The sequence below is a fragment of the Etheostoma spectabile genome, chromosome 12 (genome assembly GCF_008692095.1).
Source record: "Etheostoma spectabile isolate EspeVRDwgs_2016 chromosome 12, UIUC_Espe_1.0, whole genome shotgun sequence".
In the NCBI taxonomy this organism is placed as follows: Eukaryota; Metazoa; Chordata; class Actinopteri; order Perciformes; family Percidae; genus Etheostoma; species Etheostoma spectabile.
In genome coordinates, this window is record NC_045744.1 from 8,734,796 (window position 1) to 8,745,777 (window position 10,982).

Sequence of the window (10,982 nt, forward strand, 5' to 3'; positions counted from 1 at the left end):
CTGTAATATCAGACCACAGTTTTATGTAGGCTTATTTGAGTGCATCTAAACCAGAATTGATTGATCGAGGTGGATGGTCTACTACATTAAATTGTAATTCAGCTGTCAAGAAAATGTGCCATGTGTCTCCTGAAAGATCGTATAGCCTACTGTTTTAATATGCACTAAGACATTGCATGATTGCAGCTAATTTCTAAGATAATATCCTTCCTGATATGCCAAACCTATACCTGAGCACATACAGTTACTGCTCTGGCAAAATAGCCATTACATACAAACCAGCAGGAAGGTGGGATTTGAGCAGTGTTTCTCAGGACTTTGAAATGTTGCATTCTCCAATAGCGATTTGGTCACTCACACTGGACAGACGTGACACACCCAGCTATTGTTGCATGACTCTCTCTCTCTCTTGCTCTCTCTCTCTCTCTTTCTTTGTCTGCGTTTTTAGGATGTACTAAGCCCAATGTAAAGTTATTAATCAAAAAATGTTGTTGGTCTTTTAACATTTCAGTTATTTCTATCGAATCTGTGTTAGATTACTAACTTTGAGACCGTGATAAAGAAAGTTGCTATCTTCAATCTGACACAGCACAAGTGTTTCTTTATTTAAAGGTGCAAATCAGGCAGGATTTGTCTTTTTTCACATGGGAGCGTTGTTTCCACCCAATCCCCTTTGTGATTATATTTCTGTTAGATGCCGATAGAGAACACCAATGAAGTATACCATATTGCTCTCTCATTGTGAGTAAAAATATAACACACAGGTTGCAGCAGAATTCCACTGAATTGTGAGCTTCGTCAGACCAATACGTCATAACTTCTGTAGAAATGAACGGCCTAATCAGGCAAGATAAAGTGTGGTACTGTATTTCTTCTCCCAAACAAACCTTTGGCCATGGGGAGTAAAACTTTCATGTATCCTGGCAACATAAACTCATCAACACACACACACACACACACACACACACCACCACAGTCCATTGTGCAGCTGAATGTTCATGAGTGCTGCACTCTTTGGGAATTTCACACGCACAGGGGAAGTTTTACAGATGAGTGAGGAAGTTGGTCTGAAAGGGCGATACGTTTTTCAAATTATTAAATCTTTAAAATTATAAATAATAAAGATGTAATCCCACACTGCAAAGTCCAAAAGTCAACTTATTTTAAAACTTGGTTTTATCTACACACAAAAAAAACATTCAGATTGATAGTAAAAAAAAATATATATATCTGTTAAGTTTGGACACCAAATTGTTGTCAATACTGGAGTGATTTTTTTTTCTCCTGCATTATCCAAGACAATAATCTGCACACATCCCAGCTATGTACACAGTGGGCATACCCACCCCCTTTCTCCGCCTGTTATCAGTAGCTGGGGAGCAATCACACAGAGAGAGGGCCCGCCTATCGCTGTAAAAGTTCTTCCTCCACTCCGAGTGGTCAAAGTCTGCACGAAACCAACGACTACAGTCAAAACTACACTTGAAGCGATTTCACTGAAAGAGGAGGATTAATAACGTTGACGTTACTCCAGCCCGATGGCTCCACTGCTGAAATGCAGCCTTTTTATTCTGCTGGCGTGCTTCCTAACGGTGAGTAGGCTAAACGATTCTCATTGTTAGATGTTCCCTGTGTCGGGTTTTTTAAACAGGTGTGGCTCTCTGGTGAGGGATTAAACTCATCGGACGTGTTTCTGTGTACGCGTATATATCTCTTTAACTTTAACTTTAACTTTAACGGGTAGCTAAGCTAAAGCTAACGACTGAAAAGAAGAAGAAAAAATGCGCAGTCTACATGGACACACACTTTGTGCTGGAAGGTTTCTTTAAATGAATTATGTTCTTTTTAGCCAAGCAGCTTTCCCATCATTAGTTCCCATACTAGCTGAGGGGGCAACTTTTCAAGTCATGATCAAGTCATAATCACACATCGATTATCGATTATCCCCGATCAATATGTCACGTTGGATGAGTTGTGGAGCTTTGTGACACTTGAAGATGTACTATGGATATATGATGTTAATAGTTTTTAATGATGCTGTGTAAAGTTATGTAGACTTTCCAAAGTTAAAAAGAAGTTGGCATTCTCTACATTTATTTAACAGGCCGTTTTATTGACATTAAAATAGTCAATTTGCTGTGGGCAAACATCACGTTTTTTGTATTTTTAAAGATCTCTGAGATCCCCAGTGTGCCTGACCTATCCTGACGTGAAATGAATAGGCTAATGGGTAAACTTATGCCATGTGTGTAGGCCTATTTCTCAGGAGCAAGAGTAATATGGGATACGGTTTTGTATAGTTACACATTAATGATCATGTTTTTTCTCCCTCTTGTTTTTACCTGCAGCCTGTTCCTGTGGGGGCAGAAGGAAAAGGCTTTCACAGACAGAAAAGAGAATGGATCATAGCTCCCAGACAGCTTTATGAGAACAACGATTACACAGGCTTGGCTTACATTGCTCGAGTGTGTATATATTTTATTATTATTTACTTCTAAAGCATTTTATTACAATTCTTTTTTAGACTAGTTTAAGAAATGTTTTCACAGTCATGCAGATATTGAATGTTGGCACATTTCATTTCTTTCAATAGCTACACTAAGTACATTGATTGTATTTCTTGCCTCACTGGTTTTATCCTCAGGCAACTTTTGTTGGTTTGAAGTCTTTAGCTTACCGACTTTGTAAAAACAACTTCATGACACTGGCAAACTTCCATGTTCATAATGAGTAAGTTGAGACACAGCTGGCTGTTCTCAGAGCAAAAACTGGTTGAATGCCAGATTTCATTTAAGTACGTATAATCAGTGGTGGAAGAAGTAATAAATTAATTAATTAAAAGTAGTGTGTGTATGTATGTATGTATGTATGTATATATATATTAATATTGGTCTAATTTAAACTATTTGACATACTCGTGGGAGTTGAATCCATAACAATGGTTTTATATTTTATAAACTGGTCAAATGTTTTGTATGTAAAAATCTTTATTTTAAGTGAAAAGTTGCGAAAGTTCCAATGTTTTTACAATGTTTCCCTCTGAAATGCAGTGAAGTATAAAGTAGAGTATAGTAAAATGGTAAAGTACAAGTACCGCAAAATGAGTAGTTAAGCAGATGCACTTAGTTCCTTACCTCTACCACTGCATATTATGCTACATGCTTGCATTCACATGATCTGAATGCAGGTAGCGTCCATTTGAAATAATGACTAATGAAATAAAATACATTATTTTATAATAAAATGACAGTAAATAATCTCTGCACTTTTCCTTGTAATTGATTGATTTACTTGTAATTGTTAGGTCTTACCAGATCAGGTGGATTCATCATGTGTTTTAATTTTTCAGATCCGCTCTGATAAGGAGAACTACACCACGATATGGTATTCTCTATCGGGGCCTGGTGTTGACCAGCCCCCTGTTGGTACCTTTGCTATTGACCGTAACACGGGCTTCGTGAAAATCTATTCCATTCTGGACCGAGAGGAGATCCCCTACTATCATGTAAGAGCACTTAAACATCCTGTGTGTGAAATCTAAAGCATTTAAGTACCCTCAAGCTGTACACTAAGGAAATGGGATCGTATTTCTGATATCTCTTTTTGTAGTTACGAGGCTTTGCAAAATACACTGATGGGAGCCTTGCTGAAAAGGATATTGACCTTAATATTACCGTTTTGGATATGAATGACAACCCACCGATCATTAAAGTAAATCAAGTCGGATATGTCAATGAATCAAGTGCAGCAGGTATTTTAAGAGCATATTTAAGTGTATTTGTGAAGGCAAATATACAGTAGTTGTACCTGCACTCAATGAACTGATGAATTATGTAATTCCCTCTGGTGATTCTTAGGTACTGTTGTGATGAAAGTGATAGCAACTGATGCTGATCAAGAGAACACACTCCACTCCAAGATATTCTACAGAATTGTGGGGCAGAGTGGCACATCTGGGATGTTCTCCATCAACTCTCAAACTGGAGAGGTCACTGTTCGACAGAGCACTCTAGATAGAGAGGTGAGGCACTGACCTGAAATTGTTCTATCTAGCACAACCAATTATATTTATTGGAAGAGCTTTCAACTTGTCTACTGTATTAGAAAAGTATCACACATTGTGATGATATCAATTCTAATCATCACACTATGAAAACATCAACTATTTTCCACCTGTTGAATCATGAGAAAGTAGCATTTTGTTCATTTGTTTTAGCAATTTTAACCAAATAACAGATCATGTTAGTCAACGAGTTTAACTGGAAACTAAAAACTAGAATGTATTCATCAATGCATTGAATATCTGGTCTTTTTTTTTTTAGACAAAGGATACCTATACGTTGAATATACAAGCATCAGACATGGGTGGACAAATGGGAGGAAATTCAGGAACCGGAGAAATTGTGATCAAAATTCTGGACATAAATGACAATATTCCAACCATGGAAAAAGAATCGGTATGTGTGACACAATTACCAAAACCAACACTTTATGTATTTTTTATTTATTTTATTTTTAAATTGGATTTTATAATAATGTTGTTCTAAAGTAACTTTTTTGTTTGTGTTTTATTTGCAGTATGAAGGGAGTGTGGAGGAGAACACTATCAATGTGGAAGTGATGAGGATCAAAGCTGTAGACAAGGATCTGATTCACACTGACAACTGGCTGGCTGCGTATGAAATCGTTTCAGGGAATGAGGCGGGCTATTTCACTATCACTACTGATAGTCAGACCAATGAGGGAATTATCATGATTCACAAGGTAAAAGAGTGTAGTTTTTATGGACTGAAATTGAAACAGTGTGGTTCCATGAGCAGAGTAAACATTACTATAAAAGATAAGGCTAACTGCATTATCCTGTGTTTTATCCTTGAATCTGCAGGCCTTAGACTATGAGGAACTAAAGACGCTTAACTTGGAAGTGGCTCTTTCTAACAAAGCAGCATACAATTTTGGCAGTGGAAGCACGACTGGGACAATAATCCCAAAAACCTACCCTGTTAAAATCAATGTGATCAATCAGAAGGAAGGTCCCCGATTCCAACCAAGTGTCAAAGTGGTGACTATCTCTGAGGACCAGTCTTCCGTCTTCATCAACAAAGTTATCACTACCTACTCTGCTATTGACAGTGATACGCTAAAAACAGCCACCAACGTAAGGTACATCCACATAGTGAAAGATCACCAAAGTCACTAAACAGCAGACGTATAGATGTCTTTCTTTGCGTCTCTGATTTGATGTATTTTACAAAAATAGCTTTTTTTGTCCTCACACATATGGATCTTCCTATTTATAGGTATGCTAAATTGAAAGATGACGGCAACTGGTTGATTATTGATGAAAAGACGGCGGAGATCAAGCTGAATAAGCTTCCTGACAGAGAGTCCAAGTTGTTGATCAATGGAACATATTATGCTGAAATTATATGCATCTCCAATGGTGAGTTCTGTAAAAAATGATTCTCCAATGGGCTGATATGGTGCACAACAGATTTAATAATACTCACTCTTTTGATTGGCTTTCAGATAATCCCTCAAAAACTGCCACAGGGACCATAGCCATTCAGGTGGAGGACTTTAATGATCACTGTCCAAAACTGACCTCTACAGTCCAGACTATGTGCCTTGAGGATAATGTGATCTACGTTACAGCCGTAGATGAAGACAAGTTCCCCAATTCTGCACCATTTGAATTCACTGTGATTCAGGGGAGCAACAAGGGGGGGTGGACAGTGGAGCATCTTAATGGTAAGGTTACAATTAGGGCTTGGCAATTTCCTAGCAAATTTGCGTTACATGGACATTTGGTCTTAGTGCTCTTCAAGGTTTACATTAAAGAGGCATTTTTATCTTCAGCTCTAGTTTTTAACTCCAAAATATTAGATTTGCAAGCAAATTGTGGTCATTACAATATTTAATTGGCTTCATATGGTACACATTTCTGTGATTAATATAAACATGTAATGTTGCTGCAGATACACTTAGCCAGGGGTGTTTTGCACATATAATAATTGCAAAACTAATTGGAAATCACGTAGGTGTTCTAGTTTCATGGAAATACTATATTGCATCTTTAATCACCGGCATGGAATACTTTTTTTAGCCTCATCTCTGCATCTTCTGCCATACAAGTAATTGTGTGTAGTGAAAAAGGTCCATCTTGGTTTTATCACTTCTCTATAAAGAAAGGAAACATTATCATATACTTTATTACAAGACACAAACAAACAAACTTCTTTAACAACTCCCACAGCACATTAAACGTGGTTCTTGTCTTTCTTTAGAAACCACAGCCATTCTGCGAGACCAAGCCAACTTGTGGCCAGGCATGTACAAAGTGGCAGTGGAGGTCAAAGACCAGCAGGGAAAGTCATGTGCTGATGTTCAGATGATTGACGTAATTGTGTGTAGTTGCCATGACGTCACTAAAACATGTACGCCGCGCACTGAAAAGACTGTGGATTTTGGAGCTAAAGGTGTCCTGCTTCTGCTCCTGGGACTGCTGCTTCTGCTGTGTGAGTATTCCTTATTTCCTTCTCTTCCTGGTTGGCTGTTTTGATAAGAATCATTTACTTTCCTCTGCATGGTTGCCTAACCTAACATGTTGCAGCGTGCTTGGAGACATTTACAAAAGAAAAAGTGGGTGGATCACCAGAATTTTTTGAAAGAGGCAGATCATGACTCTATCATGCATTAAACAAAGATTTGTTGTCCAGCCATGAGTATTATCCCTCTGTTGAATGAAAGTAATTTACTGATTGATCGTTGGACTTCATTTGAACCTGACCAGTATATACTTTCATAAGACTTTCTTTTGACATAGTGTGAAACATGCCTTTTCAGTGTTGCCCCTTCTGCTGCTGTTTTGCCTGTGTGGAGGTGCAGCAGCTATTGGAGATTTCAAGGCCATTCCATATGATACAAAGCAACAGCTCATCTCATATCACACTGAGGGACAGGGAGAAGACAAGGTATTTTGATTAGCATACAATACTTATATACAATAACTATATATATTTAGTTTTAAAATGTGTCAACCAAATGTGCCCAAAATGCTGCATCTCTGATGGGATCTTATATTTTACCCACAGGAAGTTCCTCTTCTGCATGTCCCAGTAGAAGTTGATGGTGGCACAGTGAATGCCAAGAACATCAACACCTATGAGGGAAAGGGACACCTTGGAGAAATGACTGAATTTGGAGCTGCAGCAGGGGGGGACGCAACCTTCATCAGGGGCCTAAATACTGTCAACATGACAGCCGAGGAAATGCGCCTGTACAACCAATATAACCACTCCGGTTGGCAGGGGGGGTTGGACTACGGTGAGGCTGGGATGATGACAGGACAAGAAAATAATTTCTCCCAATACAGGGCGGGGGCCTTTGATGGGATGGCTCTATCTGATCAGTTCCTGGAGGAGTATTATTCAAGTGTGAGTACATAAAACACCATATACAAAGTCTTTAACAAAAGCCTAACATTATGAATTGTAAGTTTGTTTTTAAAACAACCATATATTCGTTTTTTGACTTTTTTTTTAAATTATTTTGCAGAAAGCCAACCATGCTGCACAGCAATCCCAGCAAATGGACGCTCAGCTGGTCTATGACTATGAGGGTAAGGAGTCCCTGGCAGGTTCTATAGGTTGCTGCAGCCTTCTTGAGAATGAAAATGACCTTGCGTTCCTCAATGATCTCGGACCTAAATTCAAAACCCTGGCTGAGATTTGTCAGGGGTCAACCTTGGTAACAGAGTCTGTGGATGCAAAGGTTTCTTTCTCTCAGCCCAGACCAGCGTCTCCTGTCCGGCCCTCCACCCACACATATGTCCATACTCACACAGAAAAAATCAGGGACAGGGACGCGCGAACATCAACACCCTCAACACCTCTAATGTAGTGTCTGAGAGAATCACTGAGAGAGCCCAGGCTTCAGCCACCATTCCCACTGTACATGTCCAAGACACGAGTGGGATTTCCAGTCAGACGCTGCTCATACAGCAGCCCGCGGTGTACTACGCCGCCACGCCCATGTATGTAGTCGAGTCCAAGCCCCAAATGGTGCTTGTGTCAGGGGGAACTCAGCAGGCAATGGGTCAAATAGGCCAAGTTGGGCTAAGTCAGGGGTTGGTGCAGGTTGGTGGCCTGCAAGGTGGTCAGGGGATGGTGCAGGTTGGTGGCCTGCAAGGTGGTCAGGGGATGGTGCAGGTTGGTGGCCTGCAACGAGGTCAGCAGCTAATGCAGGTTGGTGGCCTGCAAGGTGGTCAGGGGATGGTGCAGGTTGGTGGCCTCAAGGTGTCAGGTGGGATGGTGCAGGTTGGTGGCCTGCAGGCAGGTCAGCAGCTACAGGCATTGGTGCCTGCAAGGGGGTTCAGGGGATGGTGCAGGTTGGTGGCCACAAGGTCTCCATGCGTGGTCTTGTAGACTAGGCAAGTAGGAAGGGTGGAGTACAGCAGGTAACAAGGCCAGTTCAAAGGAACCCCTTCAGGTCTAGCAAGAGTTTATGGTGAGAGCACGTCCTCAGGGGGAGAGCAAGGTGCGCACTTAGCACAGGGTTTTGTTCAGACAGGACATAGGTCTGCAGAGCAGGGTTTGGAGGTAAGAGGTCAAGGTTTGAATGTTGAAACTCAGAATTCTTCCCTGGCTTCATCCGGTTCTATGGGGTCAAAAGAGGACTTTACTCTGACAGCCACACCCAAACTGAAAGGAAGCCAGAGAGTGGTTGTGCAACGTAAGAAGGTCTCTGTAACTGAGAGGAATATTGAATCTAGTACAAGGGCGTAAAGCAGCCCATTTGTTTAGCATACCCACTAGTTTTGTTAAATACTGAAATAAATTTCAGTAAACTAAAATATACTACAGTATGTAAATACATACAGTAGATGGTCATACAGATAGATATTGTGATAAATTGGGGTAAACTGGTCTACCACAGTCTACTTTACCATAAAGGTAATACTGTTCATTCTCATCTATTGATAACACTACTGCTCAGTGTAACACATGGCATTGACTACATGACTATCATGGCCATAAAAAAGGATTGCATTTCCATACAAAATGTAATTCCCCTCTTTCTCTAGTCCGAAGAATGCCCATTTAAGCACCACATGACTTACAATAATTATATTTATTTCAGGTATTATACTGCATGGCTTCAGGTCAGGAACCGCCAAAGTAAATATAACAGACCTTAACAGTACAAACAAAAAGGTTACGCGCCTCCATAGGTTTGATTATAGCTATATGCTAGTGTCAGCTCGGTGCTCCTAGAAGCTCATAAGGTTATTATAATGGATGCAAAATCATAGCACCTTACAATTAATCATGTCACTGGTATGGATTAATACACTGAATAAACTCCTATATTCATACTATTTACTATGTGCTGTGGGGCAGATGCAGTCTTACTTATTGCTCTTCTAGATTAGAACAACAGAGCTCTTCAGTCAGTTGCCTGTAAAAAATACTCTAATTATACTGTAAATTGTTAGTCTCGAGAAGCACAATTATTTTGAGAGTGACTAGAACAAATTTTCCGTAGTTACTATAATGTTGCATGTGTCCGTATAGGCTTGGAATAGGGCTGTGGGTACTATATTTTTCATAGTGTGGTGTGATGTAAAGATTCTATGGTTGCATTTTGGAATATTTTAGCTTCCGCCATGCCTTAAGCCGTTCTGCTGACTTTTTTAGATTACTGAGTGATACTGGAACTTAGATAAATTCTGTTTGTAATGTACAACTGATAAAAGCACCCTCTGCAGAAGAACCATGATGTAGTAAAGAAGGGAGTAGACTGTTTCTTATCAGTAGACAGTAAAGTCATCAGACTATAAGCCAAAAATACTGCACACCTTCTCAGTTCTATTGTTGCACTCTTTTATTATTTCTACGGAATATGTGTGGGTTTATAAGTTGTGTTTTTACAATAAGCCAAGTGTAAACTGTAAAAGTGTAAAAGTGCCAAATCTGTGAGATGTTAAATGTGTTGGTGTAAGCTAACTAAAGCTCTCTTTGCACTGTTGCCATTTGGGCTGTTGGTGATCCTTGTTTCCTCGACCCTCTCTCTCCCTTTGTATGATCTCCCTCCGTATGATCACAAATATTGATTTCAAACAGATTTTATTGATTTAAAAATGGTCGATATTCAAAACTCTATCCATGGGAACCATGGTCCGACTGTAGAAAGCCATGATTGAATTTGCATTCAACAAGGCCGTGGAATAAAGGCTTTCAAAGTGTTATTTTTATTGTGTGTTTAGTGTGTTTCTGTGTGTGTCTTTTTGTCTAGTGGTAACATAATGTGGGTATGTGGATTGGTGTTATTATACATACATGATGTGGAAAAGCAAAGTAATCAAGAATGAGCTTGCAAAGCTACTGAAAACATTTGGTGCAATGATGCTGTTTTTGCTATTGATGTGTGTGTATTTTCATCTGTAGTTTCTAATGTGCTGTATGAATATAGAATATACTCAGTTTTTTAAGCATGTAGGTTTTGCACCTCCTGTTGTAATAAAATGGAATAAAAAAAAAGCTGTTGTATTGATCCTAATTTTGTTGTTTCCAATATGTGTTGTAACAAGTGCATGGGAAGGGCAAGTACGTGTTTGGATGATACAACAGTTTCTTTGTATAAAAAGACAATTTTTTTACTCACGTCACGCAATGTTTCGGTCATCTAGCTTTTTAGCGAAGGAAGGGCATCATTAAAATATATTGGGTTTGCATTGCTAATCAAGTGTAACAAATAATTCTTCACTTTTGTAAATACTCTTCTAAAGGGATTGTAGTGTTTGATGAAATATTAGATTGTTTATTCAAGTTGCATTTAACTTTTCTACTAATACCTCAGCAAATTCCATAAAGGCAGCATTTATTTATCAAGAGTACACCTGTAAATAGACTTTGGTGAGTAAAAACACTGGAGATGTGTTGAATTAAAAATGTCTGTCAAAGAAACTGTCAAATCCACAT

At 39.2% G+C, this 10,982-nt stretch overlaps 1 protein-coding gene across 1 annotated transcript; it reads left to right on the plus strand.

The window, feature by feature from the left end:
- The first annotated feature begins 1,323 nt into the window (after positions 1–1,323).
- LOC116699167 (desmoglein-2-like) lies at positions 1,324–9,351 on the plus strand. Its single transcript, XM_032531613.1, is given in 16 exon segments — positions 1,324–1,592; positions 2,349–2,465; positions 3,350–3,505; positions 3,610–3,751; positions 3,858–4,021; positions 4,323–4,457; positions 4,579–4,764; positions 4,886–5,163; positions 5,301–5,443; positions 5,530–5,751; positions 6,288–6,518; positions 6,847–6,974; positions 7,095–7,436; positions 7,558–7,864; positions 7,867–8,299; positions 8,406–9,351. Coding segments are annotated over 16 exon segments (3,072 nt in total). The 5' UTR covers positions 1,324–1,538; the 3' UTR covers positions 8,440–9,351.
- The last annotated feature ends 1,631 nt before the right edge of the window (positions 9,352–10,982 follow it).